This window comes from Falco biarmicus, chromosome 9, assembly GCF_023638135.1.
Source record: "Falco biarmicus isolate bFalBia1 chromosome 9, bFalBia1.pri, whole genome shotgun sequence".
Classification (NCBI taxonomy): domain Eukaryota; kingdom Metazoa; phylum Chordata; class Aves; order Falconiformes; family Falconidae; genus Falco; species Falco biarmicus.
In genome coordinates, this window is record NC_079296.1 from 56085881 (window position 1) to 56112170 (window position 26290).

General features: G+C 43.3%; 1 protein-coding gene across 2 annotated transcripts in view; it reads left to right on the forward strand.

Moving 5' to 3' along the window:
* The window catches only part of INPP5A (inositol polyphosphate-5-phosphatase A), a 257283-nt gene that overhangs the window by 55018 nt on the left and 175975 nt on the right, over positions 1–26290 (forward strand). For both annotated transcript variants that reach the window (XM_056351391.1, XM_056351392.1), the window contains exon 2: positions 9792–9833. In XM_056351391.1, the coding sequence (XP_056207366.1) occupies positions 9792–9833 (42 nt within the window). The remainder of the gene's footprint in view (positions 1–9791; positions 9834–26290) is intronic.

A 26290-nucleotide genomic window follows, 5' to 3' on the forward strand; every position in this document is an offset into this window, starting at 1 on the left:
CAGTTGTTGGCAGGCCATGGTTTCTGTGCTTGGGTCGATGAGTTGGCAGCTGCCACCTTGGCCAGCTGCGTGCACCACGCCATTCCTGATGTTCTGGGCTGGGTGCTTGCCCTGACACTGTGCAGAAAGGCAGTCACCCTGACCCCCTCCTCAGTGTGAGTGTTCATGGTGAGGCTGAGCCCTGCTTTTCTGCCCTGTGCAGTACTGTGAACAGGACTGTCAGCCCTTCAAAATCTCTAGGCTTATTCCCAGGGGCCAGTTACTTTGCTTGTGGACATATTAACTCATTCTCCACAGAAGAGTCCCCAAAAACTTCCCCTGAAATCCAATACTGGTCCTCTGCTGCTTCCTGTAATAGGGTGTTAGCATCTCTTCGTGGTCTCCTGCTTTCAATTCACACAGCTGTATTGCTGCACTTTTAAGGATGCTTATTCATGTGCCATACACCGTTCTCCAGAGAGTGTTTCTTACCACTCTGCTTCCTGCATGTCTCACTGTCAAACTGTGTCTTTGTACCTGTAAGGTCATGTCTGTGTCTGGGCCATTCAGAAGCCAGAAGTTTGTCAAAAGTATTTGTGAAGAGCACAGTTGGTTTCAGCAGTGCAAGACACAATTGCTAAAGTCTGGTGTTAGTTTGCCTTCTGCCTTCGTATGCACTGTTACGGCACTGGCATCATCAGCTGAAGCTGCTGAAGAACTTTAACTTTTTTCAGCTGCTGCTTGTGAGGTGTCCATGCTTAGCCTTGTTTTTGTGAGGATCTGTTTGATTTTTCATTTGTTTGGTTTTTTAGGGTCTTCTCATAATAAGTTAGGTTGGTTTCAAGGTTTTGAAAGATCTTGTCCAGATTGGAGTTCTGACAGCATGCGCTACCATTACGTTTTAGAAATTAAAGGCAGGTGACTCTTTCTTCTTCACTGCCTTGTGTTGTTAGAGGTGAGACTAATTCTGGTCTTGGTATCAATTGTAACATGTGTGTCTTTACATCCAGCCTCTTTGAAGAGGTAGGCTCATCGTCATTGCTTCATCAGTTTCAGTTCAATTACATCATTCCTGATGTCTCCCTAAGATGTGGCCAGAATAGTTCATTTACTCTTTAACAGGTTGTCATTTGCTGTTACTGTTTTAGGGTGTATTTCCTGCATTGAAGAAAGTGCTGCTGGGTTTTGACTGCACCATCCTTGGCTGGGAAGGGCTGTCTCTGGGTGTCTCTTACAGTCTAGGTACACGTGCTTTCCACTGTTTCAAGAAATGCTGATTTCTTGTGTGTACGTGTTAGTTTGTAGACAGCTTCAATTGTTTGGAAGCACAAAGCCTTCGAAACAGGTAGTAGATGCATAGTATTTTTCTTTCAGCTTGTGATGTTTTATGACAGGAAGCCCAGGCTTTTGGTTTTCCTACTCTTCCTGCTGGATATGTGTGCTAGTGAGCACACAGCTCTGGACCATGGTCCAGTTATCTGTCTTGGGTTCTCCAGGGAGCTGCTTTGCCTGTGTTTTCTGCAGCCTTCTCCTTGCAGAGGCTGCAAGCAGCGTGTTTTCTACATTACTCCACAGGAAGCCATAACTGCTTCAGATTCTTTTTGTATTCCCACTATGTATTGTGTCTTGATTTAAACTTGCTCACAGGAAAGGAGATCAACAGAGAAGAAGGTAAACAAAATAGGGGTTTATTCATTTTTGGTAGATACTCAGCTATCTGCAGTGCAGCTTAGGTTAGACAGGAGAGACCAAGATGGTTGTTTCCAGTGCCCTTTGAGAGGCCACTGTGCCAGGGACCTCGGTCCTTAAATACCAGTCCAGCACTGCAGTGAGTCCAGTGCCACCATGGCTCTGTCCCACGTGGCATCAGTCCATGACAGCCTGTCCATTAGTCTGTCTTAGTAACATACCACTGTCCTTGAATTCTGCCACCCTCCCCCGTGATGGGAAGAGGGCTTTGCCTGCAGAGACTTTCAGCCCTTCTCCTCCAGGCACAGACCGTCTTTGCTTCTCGGTGGTCGCCCTCTGCACCACGTCCATCTCTTACAGCCCTGGCAGGGGCAATCCAGCATCCCATATAATTGGAAGGGTGAGCAACAGTCCCTTCTGCTTCCTATCCCCTGGTGCAATGTTTTACCCTGAGCACTACCCTCTGCTTTTGTTCCTTCATTTCTCTTGATTCAGCATCCAACAAGCCACTGCTTTTGTCAGCCCAGGCGTAAAACTGCCTTAAATATACAATGAAATACTTGTGTGTCCAAAACTCCATTTCTTTCCCCCCAACTGTGTTAATTGTTCTACTTACATTACTTCTCCCCTGCGTCTGTTTCTTGAACTTGGTGATGTCACTGTGGGGTATAACAGAAGCAGGATGGGGCTCTCTTTCAGCTGCTTTGGGGACAGCTATGAGCTTTCAGAAACATTCAAGTAAGTGACACTGCATTTGCATTTGGAAGCTGTTTGCACAAATGTATGTAATAATAACAGTGTTCAAGTGAAATTTCAGATTTTGAAGAATCTGCACTTTCCCTTAGACTCACAAGTAGTTCTTGTTTTCTTGTTTGATCCTGGTTGGCTTGTCTACATTGACTTTGAAATGTGGTAAACTAATAAGGTGAACTTGACATGCAGGTTATTATAGTTTTGTTTGTCAGCCGTGAATATCAAGTTGGTACAAAATGCCACAATAGTAGTACTCATTGATGTGGGTTTTCTTTAGCATTGTTGTGTAGTTTGATATTTAGAGCATAGTGATGGGAGTACTTTTAACTCTGTCTGAAGGTAAGAAAAGATTTAAATCCAATAGGTCTTTGAACATAAATCTCAAGAAGTTGCCAGTAAACTTTTAAAGATACTATAGGAGATCAAATATCTAAATTCTTAATCTAAACAAAGCTAGTGAAATAGCTGTAACAGTCATGTTGATGGACCTGGTAAATCTGGTGAAACGGACCTTGATTAAAGGTTTTGGTTTTCATTAAGTAGAAAACAGAATATAGCAAAGGCCAGGAAAAAACGGCTGGTGTTTAATTTTTTTTTTTTTTTTTCTTCTCTAAATGTAGATTGAAGGGAGAAGTTAAAAAGGCTCAGGGTGCTGCCTGGGGCTGCATCCTTTGAGTGAATGACTTCAGTAGGGCCAGTGTGTTGCTGTGTAATGCCAAGAAACTGTTGAAGCTCAGGGTTTCAAGGAATCCCATACCCCATGTGGGGCTGTTAGGGCTGCTTAAGGTGGGCATTTCAAAGTTTTGGTTGGTTGCATACAGCCTTGAACAGGAGGTACAAAGTCCAACCAGCCAGTTCTCCTCTGCATTCATTTTGGAGCTCAGTGGGTTTTCACAGAGTGAGTCAAGAATTTTTTCTTTTAGCTTAAAAAATGAGCGTATTCTTCCCTAAAAATAAAACTTCGCAAAATAGAACCTGCTTTCTATAATTCATCTCCTTTCTTCCATTTCCTTCTGAATGAAACTGAAAAGAAATTTTCCAGGCTGTTAATTTGGCTTCATTTAGTTCTCTTTCTTTTTTTCCCTGTTGAATGAAAGACTTCCTACCCTGTCTAAATATATTTTCTCTTTTTTCCTTTTTGCGAAAAGACTTCTTCACTGTCTGAATATATTTTTGCAACAGGCTTGACGCTTTCTTTTGGCTGTTGGGTGTAATTTAATAGGAAATGGAAACACTGGGGAGAAGAGAGACTACTTGTATTTTCAGCTTGAAAAGCTGCTTGTTTTCAGGATATTGCCAACTCATGTGGTATCCACGTGTTCACAAGCTTACTACTTTTTCTTATAAGCCTGACCAATACAGCAACCAGTGTGACATAAATAGACTTCACATGGCAACTTGGCATGAAAAGAGACAGTTTTAGTGGGATTTGGAATTCCAGGAGAAGGTCAAAACAGCTTTTAATTGAAGGGAGCAGTGGTCTGTGGTACACATGTCCTGTTATTTTAACATGGATCCCACGTGGTTCTGCAGCCTAACAAAAAGTTGTGCTTGTTCCAGGGGGTAACGTTTCTATTTGTGGCTCTGCTGAGTCAAAATGCGTGCTATTAGAGTGGCAGGATGAAACCGGAGCCATGCTCCCCAAGGCTCTGGGATATTTGCTGAGCTCAAGTACAACAGCACAGCCCAAAGAACGGCAAACTTCCCAAGCTTTTCTCTGTGTTTGAGAAGGTAGCCTGCACACATCTGCCTAGCCCATGAGCATTGCATTTAAAGCAGGCCAATAATTCTAATAAAGCCATGCTCAAAAGGCTGGGTGCTCTCCAAGCACAAGGATGCATGCAGGGTAGAGCCTGAGCTGCGAGAACAAGGGAGCGTGTTGCAGGAGAGCAGCACTTGGTGCTCAGGAGAGAGACTCCTGCTGAAAGGATGCTCAAACCTTTTTTTCTTGCATCTCTGTTGTCTTCCCTGGCATTACTCGAGCCCGTTGTTCTTTGGATCGCCGAGCATGTGAGCTGAGCCTGCTGTGTGGGCTGGGGAGGAGGACCCAGAGCAGACACAGGTGATGCAGGACTGGAGAGGGGGGAAGCCAGGAACAAGGAGGCTGATAAAGAAGCATTTGGATTAGTAAATGGGAAGAAATTGGTTCATCGGTGAATGGGTATAAAAGGATTTAGCACTGAAGAGGACAAGGAAAAGATTAATTTCTGTTGCATTACAAAAAGCATGAGATAATTTAATGAAGGACAGAGTGTGGGGAGAAAGGACAGGAAGAAGGCCAAAGACTAACTCTGGAAGACATGAAATATAATGTGCCTATTTTTAGACAGAAAAATAAGAGGAAGATAAATTGTCTTTCTGCTTGATTGTTATCTCCAGTCCTTCAGAACATAAAATTATTTCACTTATATGGAGGTAACCAGTGAGGAGTTTGAAGCAGAGGGCTAGATCACAGAATTTTACCACAAAGTGGTAAAAATGGAAAGCCAGGATGTAGTTGTGCTGTAGGAGGGGCTGTAGTAGTCGGAAGGCATGGCAGTCGGGAGCGTGGCAGGGTCCTTCTCCTGGCTGAGGGGAGAGGGAGCAGTCGGGTCCCATGGAGCCAGCGAGGTGATGGTCAGCCCAAGCTGCAGGCGGTGGGAGGATGAGTCACTGCAACCATGGGGGGTGGGGTTACTGAAACCCCTGGCCCTGCGCAGAGGGGTCCTTGTTGGCAGCCCTGGCGACCTCTTTAGCACCTCATCTCCCAAAATTACCTGCCAAGGGACTTGACTGGCATCTTGCAAAGCTGTTTCTCCTGCTCTGATTTGTGTTTGTCACCACTTCAAACCTTCCTGTGTTCTGTAGGATCCCAGAAGGAATTAATCTGCAGGTGAGAAAGCTGTATTCCACACCTATTAGTATTATTCCATTGGGCTCTTGCCACCTGCTGTCACTAGTTTCAGAAAGTCTCAGTTGTGAACTGTGATGATCAATCGACACCTCGCTGCTTACCTGCAATGGTGCAATTAACAGCTCTTCACAGGATTGTTTAAAAGGGGCAGACCCAGGTTTGGTGCCTGGTCTCTGGGGCAGGATGGTGGGTAGCGCTTCCCGGTCCTGGTGGGGACAGGGCTTGACCCCCCGCAGCCAGCCCCCAGCATTACGTGTCTCCCCAGCATCCTTCACCCCCAGCTGACCGCTCCTGGCTGTACAATTGCAGTTATTTTTTGTTGTGCTGCTTGAATGAGGAGAAGAGGAGGAGGAAACTGGGAAGGTGTTACAGCTTTTTGCTTGCTTCATCTCATTGTACCTGGCTTGGTTCTGGAATTATTCCTGTAAATGCCTTCCCCTGCCCCCAGACTTTGTTCTCTTGTGGTTAATTAAAGAGCTGCACAGGCAAGAGAAGTTGTAGAATTAGATGTACCTTCACTTAGTGACCTGAATTCGTTTTTCTATTTGGACACTGGCCTGTGCCAGCAAATGTAAAATACAGTGAGTGTCAGGAGGGGTTGTATTGGCAGGGTATGGAGCTGTGCTGAATTTCGTTCGTAAGGGGTCAGGTGTGGGTTGTCCAGGCCATTGGTGGGATGATGTCCTTTCTTCCTGAGCTGGAATTCTCGATGCACCTGGTGACAGTGTACAGCAGCACCATAGATGACATCTGCTATTGGCTTCCAGGTAGTGACTGCTGGGGTTAAAAATAAGGCGAAAATACAGTCTTTTTTTAAAAACAAACAAACAAAAATCAAATTGCAAAGCACTCAACAGGAATGTTTGCTGGCTGCTGCTGCTTTTTTCCCAAATGTGGCAACAGGAGTGCTATTAGCAGCTTTTATTTTAATAATCGCATGTGTCTGACTCCTGCTTATGTTCAAAACATGCTCCTGGTCTACCTTCACAATGTGGATGCTGCAGATTTGTTTCACGTAGGTTTGAATCTTCTTGGGAGCTCTGAGTTTTCCATATGTATTTTTCTCCTCCAGTGGGAGGAATGGATCGATACAGTGATGATCTCCATTTATAATATCTGTCATCCAAGGAGCTCAAAGCTGTAATGAAGATAAGTAAATAATATCACCCATCTCGTCCCCGCTTGGGTAGGGGAGGCAAAACAAGCATGTTGTTGGCTTTCTGCTGTGACTCAGCTTGTGGGGCCACTGGATACAGAAAGGTTCAGTGATCCCCAGTATATCTCCAAGACCTGTGGTGACAGTTGCTGCTAAGAGCTTGGGCCACTGGGTTTTGCACTCCTATTCTGCCTCTTTCTGCTGTTTCAATGTGAGTCCATGTTAGATGGTATTTTGATGGTGTCTTACCGTTGTGTGCCCTTGACACTTGCTAAAAGCAACATCCCAGGGCATCAGAAGGACTAGGAGTACAGGAAACAAAATCCAGTTAACCCCTCATCCCTTCTTGGGAGCAAATTAATTATTTCTTCATGTAACAGGCATTGCCTTTTGGGTGCTGCATTGGAGAGGGGGAGATGGGAGTTGTAGAAGAATTGGGTAATGGTAGAACTGGGTAAGCCTTGGGTCACTGTGCACTGTGAGGAGCTTCTATGTGTTGTGCGTGTGAGGGGTTACTGGTGCTGTTCGGGATTTAGTTTGACACATTTTTCAGTATTTGATCTGTTTTCTCAAAAACAATCTCACCTGGCACACGGGGGAGGTAGGTGTGGAGCTGCTGGAGGGCCCATCTTGTCAGCTTCCCTCTGATGTACTGGGTTGTTCTCGTGTTTAATCTTCCAATGTTTTTCATTTAGTCATGTAGCAAATGAGACTTCTGCCACTTGCAGTAGTATTTAGAAACAGAAGTAAGGTTGTGCTTTATTTTCTCCCCTGCGATTCCTCAAGGGTGAATAACTTGCTTTAAATATTCCTGATTGGTAGCAATTTCCTCTCCCTTAAAAAACCATAGCTAATATAAATTAACATGAATACCTGGTCCATCTTACTTACAGGTTTTACTCTCCGTTTTAACTGAAAACCTCAAAACATGGTAAATAAAAAGCTTATGGTTGTACTTAACGTAGAAAGACTATGTCTGAAACTAGGTAAGGCTCTCAGTGGAGTCCCGCACTCTGCAGTGCCTTTGCTTCCAATTCATGTTTTCCATTCGTTGGGATATTGTCACCCATCATTTAGCTCTGGTCTGTAAATACAGGGCGAAGTGGGGTTTGGTTTTCTTTAGTGATTTTACAAAAATGACTGACTTCTGTTAATTTTGAATTATTCTTAAAACTTGAGAGGTCCCCAGGACATCTTGCAACTGGCATTAAAAAAAAAAAAAAAAAAAAAAAAAGATAAGTGAGGAGTGCATGGGGATTGTTTGCTTTTTAACGTAAAATTGCCTATTACCTACTAAGTAAGGCCACACTTTCTGTTTTGAAAATAAATACGCTGTGCTGCTGAAGTCTGCTTGCGGCCTAATGCAGGACTGGCTTAGCTAGTTTTCATAGCTACCAGAAAATTTTAATTAGAAATTTCATAATCCCCGAGATCTTGCTTTCTTGATAGTTTGAATCTGACCGTTTGGTTTAGATCATACACAAATCATATAGAAAACATGTTCCTAGTTCATATCTGTTTTGTAGAGGGATTTAAAAAAATTAATTACAAAACTCAGAAAATCCTGTGTTATCTTTGTAACTTCAGGCTAGAAGTCAGCTTGAAATCACAGCAGCTTCTGTTTTGCTTGTTTTCTCGTTGCTGCTTTTATGAAAGCAACAATCCTTACTTACTGTTTCTCAGTAGGCTGTCTCATTAAGTTGAGAATGAGTAGAAAAAGAGTTAAGTTGCTAAATAAGCAGTTAACAAATGGCATTTTTAGAGGGACTATTTTATTGCTTGCCTGGATGCCTTCAGTTTTTATTTGTGTCTGCAGCTTCCTTATTCTCACTTTGAGTTTTGCTGTTTGGCCGAAGGGAAGGGCATGGGTGGGAGACATGGATGTTTTGTTCTGTGTGTTTGTTAATTTAAGACATCCCTGAGCTCAGGCCAAGATTCATCCCAGTTGGCTTCGGGCGCAGAACGAGGGGCTGCTGCTCAGGCACGTTCGAGTGCCTGCTTGCGCCCAGCCCTGTGCCCCCCCATCAGCTGCTCCTGTGCACCAAGAGCTGTAACTTTCATAAGACATACTGGGAAAGCTCATTGCTAGAAAAAACAGTTGCTCCTAAGGAGTGGAAGTTTAACCTTCTTGACCAACACTGTCTGAATTCCAGAACTGTCAAGGAGGCATGATCAACAAAAGGGACGTGATGGGTAGCAAGGGACAAACATGGTGCATTTTTCCTCAGCTTTCAAAAAACTTTGGTAGGTTTCTGGACTTTACAGGCTTACAGAATGGGCTGACTTTCATAGACTTGCAGAAAAAATTTTTTTTTTTTTGACTACTTACAAATCTTTATATATATATATATATAGCCACCATGGGCAAATCTTCATGCAACAAGCAGTCAATATAAATTAGTAAGTTGTATCTAGCTATTTGAGAACAAGCGTGATGGGGAAAGTAGAGCAGAACAGAAATTTCATGACTGTATATGTGCCTCCGGGCAGCTGGTTTCATAACTGTCGCTGAAGGGAGGATGTTGAGCCATCTCTCTGGTTTTCAATTCAGTATGTTCTGCTGCCTCCCGCAGATACTGTACGTTCCTTCTGTTGCTGTGAGAGAAAGTCTGATTTGGGTTTTTATTCCGCACTATGATGCAAAAATTACCAGAAGTGTTGTTGTTGAAGATAAAATTCAACAAGTGTTTCTCTAGTAGCTGTACATTTAATGTGTGAAAATCGGTCATTTCCCTCCACAGTCATATCTGGGGTGGGCTATGTTTCTGAAAAGGCAGAACTTCGTACTTACCATATTTTTGCTGCTTCAGTTTTCATGACTTCTGTAGCGATCTTGAAATGCTTCTCCCAGTTTCTCCTTGATGGGAGCTCTCACGTGCTTGAACGTCCCACAAAAGCACAGTCGTCTGTCTGAGCCAGTTTGTTAAAGTAAATCCATATAACTTGAAGCTCAGGTTGTGAGAGCTGGCTATCAGCAGTTTGTGTAAAGTTTCTGCTATCCTGCCAATGAATGTGTAATTCTAAAAGCACATATTTCAATACATGTCCAGTCTGTTGATTTAATTGTTTGATAACCTGGAATGCATATGAATGTTGTGAAGTCATATACAAAATGTACTTGAGTGAAAATCTGTAGAAGAGACAGAAACAAAAAGGACAGGTCTGTCTGTTGCTGCTTGTGGAGGTGTTCCTCATGACTGTACTTTTTTCTGTAGTAGTGGAAAAAACTTCCCACTTGAATGCACTGAGGAAAGCAATAAGTATTGGGAAATTATTGTAAAAATATGTTACTCTAATTAATTTTTGTATTTTGTTTTTCAGCCAGAAAATTTACAGAAGAATTGGCTTCGGGAATTTTATCAGGTAAGGTAAAACTTACTTTCCTCATGGAGTTCTATGCACACTTGCTTATTGGCTTGATTAATAATGTCAAGGTCTTTTGCTTTGTGAAGTTGAAGTCGCTAACTATTTTATAGTCAAAACCAGTCCTATAAGGTATGTCTCTTACTGGATTTCTAAGTAATTTTTATAAAAATTCAGTGTATAAATGCAATTTGTTCTCACTGAAAATTGTCTGCCTAAAAAAAGGTTTGACATTTTATAAAAATTATTTTAGTTTGGCATGAAATGGTCTTAAGTCTCCTAAGTAAGAAATATATTTCAGTAAACCTTTTAAAAAACAAATCTGTTTTTAAAAAACAAGTCCAGTTTACATTTATATTGAAATCTAACAAGTTCTGATGTTGGTTTGCAATAGATCAGTCGTGCTGTCTGTGCTGTCTTGAAAATTTTCTTGTTTAGGCAACATGAAAACTTTGAAACTGAACCTATATTATAAAATGTATTGTAAACATGGGGTGTGGATGTTCTTTAAAGCATGAAAGCCACTCTTAAACATTGTGGTGTTGTAGTAGAGACTTGTTTAACTTGCTGAGTTCATGCAGAAACATGTAAATATGCAATAGGAAATATGCACTGGTAGAACACACAGGTGTCATCCCTAGGAAGTAGTGTGAGCGCCATTTTACTCTTGACAGCATGTGTCATATCTGCCAGAATTGATCAATTCTGAGATTCATGGAATTATAGAATGGTTTGGGCTGGAAGGGACCTTGAAGCCCACCCAGTCCCACCCCCTGCCCTGGGCAGGGCCCCCTCCCCCCAGCCCAGGCTGCTCCCAGCCCCATCCAGCCTGGCCTTGAGCACTGCCAGGGATGGGGCACCCACAGCTGCTCTGGGCAGCCTGGGCCAGCGCCTCGCCGCCCTCACGGGGAACAATTTCTGCCTCACAGCTCATCTGCATCTCCCCTCTCTCAGCTTAAGGCCATTCCCCCTTGTTCTGTCACCACGTGCCCTTGTACAAAGCCCCTCTCCACCTTCTTGCCGGCCCCTGTAGGTGCTGGGAGCTGCTCTAAGGTCTCCCCAGAGCCTTCTTCCTAGGCTGAACAACGCCAACTCTCTCAGCCTCTCTCCACAGGAGAGGTGCTCCACCCCCGATCATCTTTGTAGCCTCCTCTGGACTTGTTCCAGCAGGTCCATGTCCTCCTTATGTTGGGGGCCCCAGAGCTGGATGCCGCGCTGCAGGTGGGGTCTCATGAGAGCTGACGGGACAGGGAGAATCACCTTCCTCGCCCTGCTGGCCACACTGGTTTTGGTATTTTTTATTACATTAGGTTGCTCAGAGCTCCGTCCAGCCTGACCTTGAACAGTTCTGAGGATGGGGCATCTACCACCTCTCTGGGCAACCTGTGCCAGTCTTTCACTACACTCATTGTAACAAACTTTTCTTCCTTATATCTAGTTTAAATGTACCCTCTTTTAGTTTAAAACCATTACCCCGTGTCCTGTCGCAGCAGGCCCTACTGAAAAATCTGTCCCTGTATTTCTTAAGCCCCCTTTAAGTACTGAAAGGCCGCAAAATTCCTTTATTCAGTTTTGTATTTCTATACAGAAATGGTTAAAGTAACAATACTTTGCAGGTCAGGTTTTAAAGTGAAACTATATAGGGAAAAACTGATCAGCAGTATTTATCTTTTGCTTTTTTGTAGCCAAAAACATCCTGTAATTATTTATATGCTCAGGTTTCTGGTGCAACCTTTATGTCAACATTGTAAAATACCACAGCTCACTTATTCTGACAAGATTAATGGATTTGCAAAAGTCTGAGATACAATAACCAGTCCTATATTCTTCACTACCTGTCAGCTTCACAAAAGATTCAACTGGGTTTTTTTCTTCTTCTATCTTGATTGATTACTGCTATATGTACGTGATGCTCAAACTGTGCAGGCTTTCTTAGCTAATTCTGATTTAAACCTCCGCATCTTTGGGAAAGACACTTCCTTTAAAGAAAATACAAATAATTTTTTTTTTTTTTAGATTGCTGCATATTTTTCAGCATCACATTACTTATTTATGCATCTTTATCAAAGAGACTCCTTGCATGTTCACTTGCTTATTAAAGCAGGGTGAGCACTACGGAAATGCTTCCGAGTAGTTTCTGGAAAACAGGAAGAGAAGGGGAAAAGATTGAGCTGCTCGTATCTTAGAGTAGGAATCACTAACATGTAGCTGGACATGGTCCGTCTTTGGTCTGGTGAACACTGTGTATACAAAGTTCAAAAGAGGAAGAAAATGATTCATTAACACCCCCACGTGGCCTGTCAAGTGCAGGGTCTGGACTAGTGGAAGTGTAGTTGAAGCAGACCTGAACCCTCAGCTGCAGTGGTTTTGCTGCTCTACCCTCCCTCTCCGTGCCTCTGCCCTCCAGTCTGAGGAAGCTGTATAAAAAAGAAAAGACAGAAAGGGGGGGAAGAAAAGGTTATCAGTTTGTCTCATCGCTCGTAAGAGATGGAGTCCTTAGCAGGATTTGAGGAAGCAGCGCCATTCAGAAGCCTTGAACACTTCTTCCTCTCTCCGGGACACATAGCAGGATGGCTGTTTTCACCATGTTCACAAATGCAGTAGGAAGTAGAATAAAGCTTTATAAAAAACTCCTTAGGGAAGAAACTAATATGCTTGTACTGTAAGTAGCACAGCACCATCCTGGTGTTAGGCTGTGTAGCAACCTAGCAACTATACAGCTTCAGAATTTTTTATTTTTTTTTTTAACTCTGCACATGTTGAAAACATCTGCAAATTGAAGTTATCAGAAGTACTGGAAAATGACTCTTAATATTTCTTCGTAAACTTGAAACCCAGATAAACCACAGACCACAATTTTTTTTCCATTCTTCTGAGGAATTCAATTTGCATACGTAGTTGTGTCAATACAGATTGCATAACTTCTGAGGATGAAGTCCTTTTGTAAGCAGTGAAAATAATCGCCACAAAAAAGGAAGTGCAATTACATGCTTCTACAGTGTTGCTAGAAATCAAGCCCATAATGGAAAGATGTCTTTGAATTTATATCAAAGAAGGTATCAGTGAAGGAGCATTTTGGGGGCTTGTTTTTAAGTTCCAATAAATTAAAATAAGGGATTTTAATTGCTGGGATGGGTAAATGGAAGTGACTTATGTATATACTGTATGCATTTCTGAGAATGTGGTAGTAGCATATGGAGGACTAAAATAACATTCAAATGTCACATACTAAAGTTTTTAAAGTTTTGCCATTGATCTATAAATAGCTTACATTATTAACATGAAAAATATGAAGATCTAATGCAATTAAATTAAACACTTTGCCAAAGAAATACAACCAGGAAAAATGTATTTTAAATAAACTTTCAGGGATGTTTTTAAAGACAGTTTAAATGCAATGAAGCAGGGTGTAAAGCAGCATGCTACTTAATTGCTTTTGTTGAAAACACAGTTGATACAGCTGAGAGATGTTGCGTTGTCTGATCTGTTGCCCTTGGATACATCGGTCTCTCTGGTCTTGTAAAAGTGGAGCCTGCATTTTGGCTGACAACTCACTTGGCAGTTTAAAACTGATATAGCTATCAAATACTGGGTGACATTCTACCAGCTCACTATTATGTACTGCTTTTCCCCCAAGGAAGAGTAAAGGAAAATGAAGGAGTACAACTGTACTCAATTCCAGATATTTATAGGTATTAGCTTTTGGTGTGCTTTCCAGAGGAGGTGGTGGTGGAACCTTTCCCATGCCTGTCATGTAGCACTGGGATAGTCAGCGTTGCTGGCAACAGGCTCCAAGGAGGAAAAGTGGCCTGGATCTCAGAAACTTGCTTGTTTCCCATCACTATATCTATAGTGAGGCTTTTCCTCCTCACCACTCTGCTTTTTCTATTTGATCTGATGGGTGAATACATGGCATTCATTCTGGGGCTTTTTAACACTTTTCCTTATGATATAAGCCCTAGGTATTGTATTCTCATGTGTAGATAAACAAGAAGGCTTAAAGCCAGACAGCTTTTGCAAAAAAGTAGTAGTAGAAAAAGGAAGTTGGTATCTCTGGTAGTGTTCTAGTAGTAAGATGCTTTAGGAACAAGAAAAGGCTTCTGAAAAATCCATCTACCTGTTTGTGAATGCCTAACAAACTGATCAAAGCACATCATCTAATTAAAACACAGTATCTTCAAAAGTATTCACCTAAGGATTGAGTACCATGTGGCTTCTCTTCTGTGGATTACAATGTTAACTTTAAAGCTAGCATATTTTTAAAGTATCTATAAAGCAAGGCAAAGCAAAAAGAAACAAATGTCAGCTCTCTTCCTGTGTTCCTCCTCTTCCTGGCGCTCAGTCCCTGCCCAGAGGCACTGCGTGAGGAGTACGTGTGGTCCTCTGATGGCAACGTGAAGGAGAGGGTTACCCTCCCTGAGCCTCCTGCCTCTGTTTTGGTGTAGGCCAAGCTGATTGTTTGAAGGTGTAGGTTTTTCTGATTGTCAGGTACTGAGAGTCTTCAGAAGGAGCACAGAGTATCTGAATTTGTGATTTGTGTGCTCTGGCTCTGACATTCCTCAAATGTGTGTTCTTAGCTTTCCTCTGTGAGACCAGAAAAGTACTGTCCTTCAGAAGTTTGTTTAATTCCTTTCCAAGAGCTGAGCTTCAGGAACTTGCTATCTTGGAATATGGCAATTTGAGAATTGGCCCAGCGGATATTTTTTTTTTCTTCTATGGTTATCATCAAATTTGCATCTTACTGTCTCTTGACTTAGCATCATTGAATCATTTTCTTAATTTTTAAACATGAAATATCTGTCCTTGATCTGTAGTGTTTTGAAAAGCAACATACTTAGCTGCTGGTCAGGGGGGTTCCATCCTGTGCCAGTTCCCAGCCCTTCTCAGCTGTCTCTGTCCCTGCACCACCCCTGCTCCTGCTGTCCCTTTTGGAACCCACCTGGGCATGTGGTCTGGGGTCTGAAAAGGTGCAGACGGGCAGATGTGCCCATTCTGCTGCTGCCAGGGGCTGGTGGGACCATGGGAAGCTGAACCTGGAGCTGGCACCTCCTCGGGGGCTTAATTTAGGACAGCAAAGCCTTGAAAATTCAAGGACCTCCTGTGTGCTGGAGAGCCCTGCCCTTTTTTGGAATGAGAAGTTGTTAATGGAATGAGAAGTTGTTAGTGAGGCTGACAAAGGCCACATGGTGATTTTCTGCAGCTCTGCCTTATCTCTGGAGCGGAGAAGGTACACCAATGCTCTGCTTTTTACCTTGAGAAGTGAAGAAGGAGCACTCAATGAAATGGCTGCCATCAGAGTAGTCATTTTAGTTGTTAACTTGGAGTTGGAAGGGATGGCAAGCAGTTATGCTTGCTTGCTATTTAAAACGTGCTTTGATTTGGGGGTGGGGGCTAGGCTAGGACTTCCAATAGCAGATGAAATTACTGCTTCATTTCTTTGTTCATTGTTACAGCCTCCTTTGTGCAAGGAGGCCATTCAGGTTATGGAAATTATTAAATACCCACCAGTAGTTGGAGAGGTTAGACACCTACTTTCCTGCATGCGGTGCTGCTGCCGTAGATGGCTGTATAGCCGTGCGTGACACAGATCTGTCTGTATGAAGTGGAGCGCAAGGACTGTAAGCCCGTGCCCAGTGAAGCTGCGCGCACGTGCCAGGTGTCCTGTGGCGTAGTTGAAGCGCTGAGGAGGAGCTGTGTTGGCTGGGTGAGTTACACACCAGTGCCACTGCTGCAGGGGGCAGCCTGGGCCTGGCCTGAGCTGTCCCCAGCGCCACTGTGTCACCAGAGCTTTACTTGGGTGAGCAAGTGCTTTGACTGCGGGATAGTGGAAACCCATGCAGAATGGTGGCACGGTGGGGCCTTGGGCACCTTTGCAGGATTTTCTGTGCTTTGCTTTCAGTACACAGTTTGTTTTTCCAATTGCTGTCCCAATAAAGAGGAGATTGGTATCTGTGTGTGGTCTGCAAACAAGTTGCATGTAGAATTAAAACATTAAAGCCTTTTGATAGGTGCATTTAAGCTCTCTTTGTTCTAAGTTTGATGATTCTTTCTGAGCTTTACTCTCAAAGTCCCTTCCCAGTTGTCAGTCACAGCTCATTTTGTTGCAAACATCTTTGCTTGCAAGAAGGCACGCTTGTGCTTGAAAAGGCAGTCCTGTGTCACCGTGAAATCTTAGGTGGTGTCTGTGACTTCAAACCTAAAAATAGGTCAGCTACTTTTGAATATGGTCGAAAGAAAAGGGCGATTTAGAACAACTTTTAGTGTATATGGGTAGAACTTATGTTAAAATAGGAAGCACAATTTTGGGGATGGACTACAGTCACAGACTTAATGTAATTGATGTCTGATTTGCAACAGTCAGGCTATCAGTGAATGTGTTAGTGCAACTAATTCCCTTAATACCATTAACACCCTACCTGTATAATTACTAAACAATTCACTGTTCTTCCAGGGTATTTGACTTTTTTAGTAGTTTTCATAAAATCCTTTAGTATTCATTAAACAATTTGATCATAACCATCAAGAAGCTTGATAATCTCCTTGGCAGCATAGTCAGTTATTTTAAATGCTGTAGATTTGCAGACTGTGTTTTGTTTTAGACCCTAGTAAAAAGATGACACCTTTTCAATCTATGTAATGTATGAAGCTGACAGCATTTGTTCAACTGAATGCTTTTGGCAGCCCCTGTAACTGGCTGGTCAGAATAGGCTCTAGGCCACCAAAATTTTTCAAGGGCATGGGAATAATGTCTAAATGGTTTTACAAGAAACTACTTGGGGGTTTTTTTCTCCTTAGCTTCTGTTCTGCCTTCTTTTTTTTAACAGTGGTTGGAAGATGAATGACCCCTGAAGACAGGGAATACTGTAATGATGTAAAATATCTGAGAAAAGATACCCAGCCTACTGGGCGTCACCTTTAGGGAAGGAGGAGAACAAACAACAAGCAGTTACTTTGCTAAAAAGTACTTAAATAGCATGCAAAGGTTATTAAGCGGAGAACATGGTTTGCCTGTCAGGAGTGTCTTTGGGGAGGTTGACTTCTTCTGTTCATGCAGTGAACAGTGGCCCCCTCAGAGGTGTCAGCTATTCACTTCTAGCTCTCGGGCAGCAACAGTTGTGACCTGGGCTTGCATTGGTCCTGTGGGCACAGAGCAAAAAGGCACAATGTTGTCAGTGTGTTCTGGAACAGCTTAGCACATTGCGTGCTTTGGCTGGTTTCAGCTGGAGAAATGTGTAAGCATTCTGTAAAGGTGAGTGGGATCGTTACCACTGTTGCACAGCGGCGTGTGTCCTGAGGCAGCTGTGCCAGCCTGGCTTTGCTAAGCCAGTGCTATGTGACCCCTATGTGCAGCAAATTCTGCCTGTGGCTAGGAAACTTGTCCACCTCCTGTGGTGTCATTGTCCCTGTCATCAGCCTGAGCACTGCAGAAGGAACTAGGCAGTTCAGTGCTGTCTTGTTCTTTGCACTCCTGCACATCATCCTCCACGCCATGCTGTGCAACTTCCAGCAGCAAAATCTGCACACTTGTTAGAAGTGGAAGCAGACGTTATAGGGGAAGGACGTTGCAAAATCCCAGGGTTTGCAGAGTTTGCTCTAGTTTCTAGTGTTTAAAGGAAAAAATCGTATTTGCAGCTTGAAAACAATCCACTGGAATCAAGATAAAAGAAATAAGTCTTGTAAGCAAGACTTGATAATCAGAAACCACAGTGAACATGGGGGTGAGGGAGGGAAGCTTTTCATAGGGAGGCAGGATTCACTGAAGTCCCGGTGCCAGTTATTATGCCTCATCTCTTAACTGTGAATAGTTACTTGGTACTTAACTGTGAATAGTAACTTGGGTCTTAAAATATGTTAGTTTAGGCTCCCATCCTCTTTTTCAGTAAAAATTTTCTTACCCCAAAAACATACCTTGGAAACAAGGAAGGAAAGAGGCTGTCTGGGGGAGAGTGGAAACAGATTGTGAGAATAGTTGTTTGGAGCATTTTGCATGTGATGGGTAAGAGTTTAGTGCTTAACAAGAAATTGGATGATTTGATGAACTAGATGTTACGCAAATTAGAGAGTATTCACAGAATATGCAAAGCAGATTGTTGTCCCACTTGTATAAAGTGCCCAGGCTCGCAGCCTTAATGTCAGATCAAAGGAAAAATATATGGGCAAACAAGAAGTTTCAAGAGCATCCAAGAAGCTATTTGCAAGGGAGGGCTGTAGGGGCACATAGAAAGGACTTCTGTTGATTGATTTATTTAATTAGGGTTTTTTTTCTTTTCACCTCCTCCTTCTCCACTCCTTGTACTTCTCAGCTGCACTGGGCCTAGAGTCTGGAGTGGGAGGAGTTCAGGAGCTGGAGCTATTGAAAATCTTTACTAATTTTAGTAATGATCTTCCTGTAGCATTCATGGCAGATGGTCATTTTAGGTGAAAAAGTGGAGGCAGAGGTGGTTGGTTTTTTTCCCCCTAATGCAGTTTTCCATGTTGCTTAATGTGTTTGACAGTATTTAGAGCCTATATCTGTAGTAATACAGAAGTTAAAAGTTTACATAAAAGTTAAAGGTCATGTTGGTATTGCTGCATGGAAACTTTGTGTGTTACCCTTTTTAAAGAAAGAAGAAAGAAAGAAAGAAAAGGAAAAAAAAAAACCCCAAACCCAGAAAGGAACATCACCCAAAAAAACCCCACAACCACTCAGAAAGGTGGTGGTTTAATTATTTTAGTGGACTTAGTCCTGTTTGACTAGAAAGTATGACTAACCCAAACGCTGTGTTACAGACACCAGCAAACCTTGCCAGTTTAGATTTTGGGCCTTTTTCCGTTGGTGCATTTCCCTCAGGTGGGTTTGTTTGGGTTTTTTTTGTTTGTTTCTTTGAAGCTGTAGCCTGACAACAAGGTAGTGATGCCTGCCAGCGCGGTGTGAGGTGGGCAGGGAGGAACTGAAGCCCCCGCAGCTGCTCGCCAGGGGAAGGCGCGGGCATGGCTGGCGGCCCCGGGGCTGTGCCCGTGCTGGGTGCCCACACTGGGTGCCTGGCAGCCGGTAGCCAGCCCGGCCCTGACATCACAGAAACTTGTGGCATCCTGCGCCTGCCACGAGCAGAAAATGGGTCTCTGGCACTTGCCACCTCCCTCTGCTCCACGGAGGAGAGACCTCTGTGGTGCTGGGTGAGCAGCCCGCCTGCTGAAGCAGGGTGGTGGTGGTGGCTCCCCAGACCCCACTCCCTACTGCCTGTGCCACCCCTGTCAAGATGCTGTAGGTGCCATGTCCTCGGGGAGCGGGGCCATGGCGAATGGCTGTTCAGGGAAGTTTATTCACGGCTTTTATTTTGCAGTGTACACCCCAAGTAAATGCCTCTGGTGTACTAGTTTGTGTAGGTTCTTTTTTTGATAGTGTGTATTAATGCATAAACATAACCTGTACTTGGAAGCATGTTTTTCCCTTACTCTCAACTTTTCTTACTGTTTTCTGTCTCATATGCTTTGTTAGAAAAAGACAACAAACCAAAACAAAAAATGCACCCGCCCCCCACCACGCATGCCCCACCACCCCACATACACACCAAAAAACCCTATCTGCTTAAGCTGACAATTTCTCATGTATGTGCTTCATCTGACTTTTTGGGGGAACCTCCAGGATATAATGCTTTCTACTTCTCTAAACGAGACTTAAAATACTCATGTCTGAGTTTGAAAAAATAAGTGTATGTACATTCTGGTAGTATGTTTTTTTACAATGCTGTGTCAACTGCAGGCTTCAGAGTAGCAATGGTTCTGGTTTGGGCACATTTAAAGGGCTCTGTTTTGCCTGTCCTTCAAAGGCGGCTGGGGTGGAGAGGCATGCATGAGCAGACCGAGGAGCTCCCCCTGGGAGAGACCAGCCAGGCTGGGGAAGGAGGGGTATCAGAATGGGATGCAGACTGCAGACAGCGATGGGATCTCTAAACAGGGAGGAAGATGCTGGGCACTAGAGTGTGGGTATCCTAGAGCTGGGAGGACTCCCGACCTGTGGCAGAGCCCTGCCGTGAGTGCAGGTCTGGGAGTACCTTGGGGCAGAGTAATAGGGGAGGGTGTAAAGCTGCTTATCTGGCTGATGATAAATTGTTCCTATGTTACTTTGTAAGGGCTTAGGAAAAATCCCTTTATTAAGGAATTACTTTAAAATGACTCTATGGTATCCTTACCAGTAAAGAGCTCCAAATGCCAGTTGTGGAGTCACCTCTGCTGTGCATAGCTGACAAGTAATTGCAAGTCAGTCTCTTCCTGTACTTAGTTTACTGCATACCAGTACCTTAAAATTTAAGTAGCAATTGCTAGATAATGACTTTCCTGGCTGTGGTCATGCTGTGGTATGGTAATGAACTGGAGGTGATATTCAGCTGTGGATGCTCAAAGGTGCATTGAGGCCATGCAGCAGTGACCCATTCACCCAGGCTTTTCTGTCTTTCAACAATGACTTTATGCCCCCGGAGCACAGTTCTGACTTGCAGGCACAGCGGGAGCACTTCTCCCCTCTGTAGGTTGGATGCTAGGGGATGCTTTGCTTGTGAGATGAAGGCTGTTAGTAACGGTTCCCCTGGAGAGCCCTGGGTGCATCCTTGCCCAGCGCTGTCCTGCTGTGGGGCGAGGGCAGGTCCACACTGGCCACAGCAGTGGCAAATCCCCTTCCCCTCCCCTCACTGTCCCCCTGTGGTCCTCTGCCTCACGTGCTTCGCTGATCTCTGCTGCTCAACCAGTGAGGCAGATGGGTTGCTACCAAACCTCTGTTGTAAAGTCTTGGAACAACTCGGATCAAGTCTGTTGGGTTGTTCACATAGACAGACTATAGATAACATCACTAAATTTTCCTAGATAGGGGGACTTAACTCAGGTTCCACAGGCAACCTTATTTTCAGCATTTCTTAATTATAGAACACTTTAAGATTTTAATAATGTTCCTGTGTCATGGCTGAACGGTAACATCAGGCGTTTCACGTCAATAGAAGACAACCCTGTCTCAGCGACAAGGAATTTCAGAATGTTTCAACCAGAAAACCCCACTATGGCTGTCATCAGACTCTTGTATCACATAACAAGAGCTAGGAGTTGGATTTGTCAGCTGTCACATACAGAAATACAAGGAGCAGGCTTATCTGAATGGCTGCTGCTTGCTTATGCTCTTGTATAAATATTTGTTCTTTTTTTTCCTTCTTCAGACTTACAGAAATTTCAAATACTTGGAGTGCATTAGGACCACAAATGCTAAATTGACTTGTACATATTGCACACTTCATAAGCAAACTAAAGCTCATATTTTGATATTTTGACTATATTTTTTTAAAATAAAAAAAAAAGTAATCCTGGATATGGGAGATCAAGGCTCTAGTTCCTCTTCTACCTTGCTTGGATCGAGGTCTAAAGATGATGCCTTCGCTCCTGTGCACGCATTACCCTCTGAGAGCCTCATCCCACCGTTGCAGAGCTGGGTGGCTGTGTAGCGTGGGGCAGGGCCCTCCCAGCTCCTGCCACAGCTCCAGCAGACCTTCACCTGCTCTGCCCTGCATCACGCCGGGCTTGGGGCACCCCGGCTGCAAGGGTGCCCTGCTCCACCCTGTCCCCTTACCTGCCCCCTGTCCAAATAGACAAAGTCCTGTAGGAATGGAAAGAGGTGAACTTTGTATCTTTCACCAGTTTTACTTTACTGAACTATGTTGGAGCATCTTGCTCAATTACCCATATCCCCAAATCCACCACCTAATCATAGCTTCCTTTACACTATTTTTTGTGTATCCAGAAATAGAGAATAAGGCCCAACTTGGTAAAAACATTGTGCTACTGTAGATGCAAATTCAGTGTTTATGTGATCTTGTATATGATCTTTAACCTCTGGCAACTGTGAGTTTTCAGCTCTGAAGCATTCATTACTCAATATTAGGTACTGCTTGTTCTTTTATAACAGTAGAAAACTAGTAAAACTTAATGAAGCGGAGCCAATTTGCTCTTAGTTGGAGGGGATTTATTATATGAAAGGATGTAACTAATATTCAGGTATGTTTTTTTGGTTTAACCTGCAAGGAATGCCATGAAGGCCTTTCCATTGCTTATTAAGCTAGTGCTGTTTACTCATTAAAAAATGGCATATATTTTGATTTTGGTTGGTTTGGGGGTTTTTTTATGTTGTGGGGTTTTTGTGGGGTTTTTGGGGGGGGTTTTTGTTTGTTTTTTTTAATACCTGCTGTGATTTCGAGCTCAAGGATCTGAATGTCAACAGAAAACCTGTGTCCTGCATCTTGGTTCAGAGTCTGACATATTTTCTGCTGCTGTAGCACAGTAAAGTTGTTCTCCAGTGTTTTCTCAAGGCAGGGCTCCACATTCAAGGTTCCCTGTTACTCATCATCCATGAATGTGAGATGGCTGATGCCTAGATCTTATTTGAAACAATTTATTTTACTTTTTTCTTATCAGTTTTAGTTTTATTGGCTGTGTAAGAAGATATCTTAATGAAGCAAACTGTTGTAACCGTTAAAATTAATAACACAGTGTGCCAGCATGTGTTTTTTGCAGTATTCGCAATAGGCAGTCACTGGATGTGTTGCTCTGAAAGAGTAAGACTTGGATACATTTGCTTTACAAGATTAAATAGTTACAACTGTTTTCTAATTATGGTAATTTCATAGCGCTATCCAAGTAGATAAGATCAGGACTTGGAAGCCAAAACTGATTTGGAGCAATAAAGTACATGGAGAGTTGGGACTGCATGTTGTTTGGGGACCACAAATGACCCTTGTTATAAAGTTCGATTTCACAGGGTGTGTTTGGTTAATATTTATGTCCAAGATAGTGAAGAAAATGAACCAACCAGTTAAACTTCATAAAGATGCTTGATTATTAGTTCATTGCTGGTGGATTCTGTGATTGCAGGCTGCTCTCAGGTCGTCCCTTAAGGCAGTGCCTTAGGAAGAAAGGAGCATCTGTACAGGGACACTTGTTTCCATTCTGCCATGTCGTTCCCATGCTGTGACTGTGGGCAGAGCCTCCCCTGTGCCACGGGCCAGGTGACATGTACCACAGCTGGTGCTGCATGCCCCTGTCAGCTGGAGCACCCAGGGAGCCCACTCGGGTGCCCATCTTGCTGCCTGCAGGTCGTTAAAGTTGAATGCTGTTGCACATAGAAGAAGTTCATCTTGGACTTTGGTTTTCATGGCTTAGCATGGCTCTGAAGTTTCTGTTTAACAGTTCTTCTGAAAATTAAAGTAGGCATTCTAGACTTTTTGGAAATTGGAACATCTTTCCTGAATGTTGATAGTTGTAGCCAAAAACTGCTTTTTGTATGTTGAAAACCAGTTTAGATACAAGACCTGTTCAGTGCTGTGTTTGGTGTTGGACAAATTATTTAAGAAAAACTCTCTCAACAAAGCTTTCTCTTAATTGCTTGTAAATCTATAAAATCAGCTAGTATTAGTGTAAGCTTTCATAGTAATATCAGTGTCCTGGTTTCAGCTGGGTTGGACTGAATGACCTTCTTAGGAGCTAGCACAGTGCTGTGTTTTGGCTTTGATGTGAGACTTTTCAGTTCCTCAGGCCTTGTTAGCAAAAAGGCTGGAGGGGCACAAGGAACGGGGAGGGGGCCCAGCCAGGCCAGCTGACCCAAACTGGCCGAAGAGGTGTTCCATCCCATGGGACGCCGTGCCTGGTATATCTACCCGGGGGATGGCCAAGGGGGCAGGTCGGTGCTCAGGGACTGGCTGGGCATGGGCTGGTGTGGTGAGCAGTTGCATCGTGCACGACGTGTGCCTTTCTTCCTTTCCCTCTGGATTTTATTCTTTCCTTTCCCCTTTTCATTTTAACTGTTATTGTCGTCATAGTTATTACTGTTCTTTTTTTATTCTATTTCAATTATTAAATTGTTCTTATCTCGACCCTTGAGTTTTGCATTCCTTTCCAACTCTCCTCCCCCATCCCTCTGGGTGAGAAGGAGTGAGCAAGCGGCTGCGTGGGGCTTAGTTACCAGCTGGGATTAAACCACAACAATCAAATATATATCAAAGGAGAAGTCTGTGCATGTTCCAGTTGGGTATAATTTCTTGGGTTCCAGGTTTTTTGTTGTTTGGTGGGGTTTTTTTTGCCATCTTGTTCTGTAGTCCACTTTGTTTTTTCTCTCTTCTCCCCCTACCTTCAGTTGAATTTTACATTGGGTCCGGCTCTAGCTCATCCTCAGTCCTCGCTGATTATGGCCTGTTTTTAAAGCAAAATTGCTACACAGCATAGTTAGGCAGAAACTGGCATTAATGAGCGAACTAAAGCGCACAAAGATTCCCTCGCACATACATGCTTGTGGATATTTACTTTTTTCCTTTAGATAGTAACACTTGTCAGTAGCTTACCTCAAAATGCTTCACTGAGCAGGTTGGTGTCAAGATTTGTTTCGATGATGGGGAAGACGAGGTACAGACAAGGAAGTGACTTGGCTGAAATCACTCAGAAACCAGCAGCCGTTGTCTCCTTTTTGCAAGTCTAATCTAGCTTAGATTAGAAATGCTAGACTTCACTGAATTTTCTGTGTTGTATGAATAGTAGCATGCTGTATTCCCCTTGGTCTAGTATTCATAAACTGTAGCCAGGCTTCCCCATGGTCCAGTTGGGGCTGGGCTCACCAGCTGTTCGACTGCCCGCTCCCCAGCTGCTGGACCTGGGCTCGCCGCTGCTGCCCCAGCCCTGGGTGCACACCGATGAACAGCACCTGCCTTGCGGCCCGGGATGCCTGCTCCAGGCTCTGATGGAGAGCGGTGTCCGTGGGGCATCCCAGAGAAGTGATGTGTGGCCAGCCGGGGATATGACCTTACTGTCGACTCACCTGCTTGCATCCAGTGGCGCACGGGGCACGTGCTGCGGGGGGGGTCCTTCCAGCAGAGACAAGCGGTGCCATGTGCCGGTGCTCCTGGGTGGCGGAGGGACCTGCTGCCGGTCCCTTCTGCTGCACTCCCCTGAGCTGTCCCGCTATGCTGCCGTCACAAGAAGGGATGCATTGCTGTTGCCTTTTGCTCAATGGAAAGCGGCTGCATTTCAGATTTTGCTACTCTTTAATTCATTGCCTTTGAGCTTGATTTTCTAATGGCGTTTTTTGCATGGTCAGGAATGAGGAATTTTGCATTCTGTCATCAGATCAAATGACAATTTCTCTCTACCCTGGCTTAAAAGAAATATTTTTTAAAGACCTTTTAACAGTAATGTTAGTCGTTATTAATTTACATAATTAAAGGCATGTGACTGCAAAGGTTTATTGTGTCTTATCCCTTTCTAGAGTTGCAGGGTACCAGCAGCAAAAAAAATTAGTACAAAAGGAGAGCTATCTCTGTTATTTTTTCCAGTTATTCTTCACTGCAGTATGGTGAAGTTAGGACTCTTTCTGGCAATCGTGCCAATCTCCTGCACATCTCTGCCTGCCACCCATCCCCGGTACAGGAGTGGGGGAGGATGCTGTGTCCCGGGTGTGGTAGAGAGCCCCGGACCTGCTGGCACCAAAGCCTACAGGGAGAGGAGTTAGTTTATTATTCTGCTCAAAGCAGCTCGTGGAAACCAGGCCATTATTCCTCTGAATGGCTGCACGGACAATGTGGCTTCTGTGCTGGGTGGGACTGCCGAATGCCAGCAAGTCAAAAATAACAGTGAATCGTATTTCAGATTTTTAACGTGTTATTTACCCTGTATGCTAGCAGCAGCAGCACATATTGATTATTTCAGACTGTGTTGCCCTTTCAGAAAAAATTAAAATAATTCTGTAGCTTGTGTCCATTAATTCACAAATTGATAAGACATGAAATACAAGTTGTAGAGACTTAATACCCACACAGACATTTTTACATGTGTTGTTTGCAATGCTGAATATAGTTAATGCAGAGAAAATGTATTAGGAGAAAGTAACACTGAATATGTGTTTAAAGCAGCAACAAATTTATAAATACTATATATTTAATTTGGTGCTATGTGCCAGTTTTTTAGTATGATAATTGCATCCTAGTGCTGACTGTTTAGTATTTAAGATACTTGCTTTTTACAAGACTTAACACTTGAAATAGCATGATGGATTTATGTGCCTCCTGTATTAGATAATTTGTATGTATACCATAATGTGTGTGTTATTTAGATACTTTTGTAAATAAGATACTCCATAAATAAAAATATCAAATGTGACAGCTAATCAGTATTCTGTCATGAGCTAATATGAGATATTTTATAGAAGTGGAAAAAAACCCACTTAACATTAATTCAGGTGTTTGAACTCTCCCAGTTCCCAGACAAGATGTTTTGATTACGTCAGTGGTGTTAGGTCCTCTTAGAGATGAGTTGGAAGAGGTTATATATTTGCTTTAAATGCCTAGGAACTAATTCCTACTTCAAAAGAGAAAACACTAGCTAAAAATATTTGAGATAATTACTGTGTATTATGAGTCCTTTATGTGCATCACAGATGATGCTCCCCTTATTGCGTA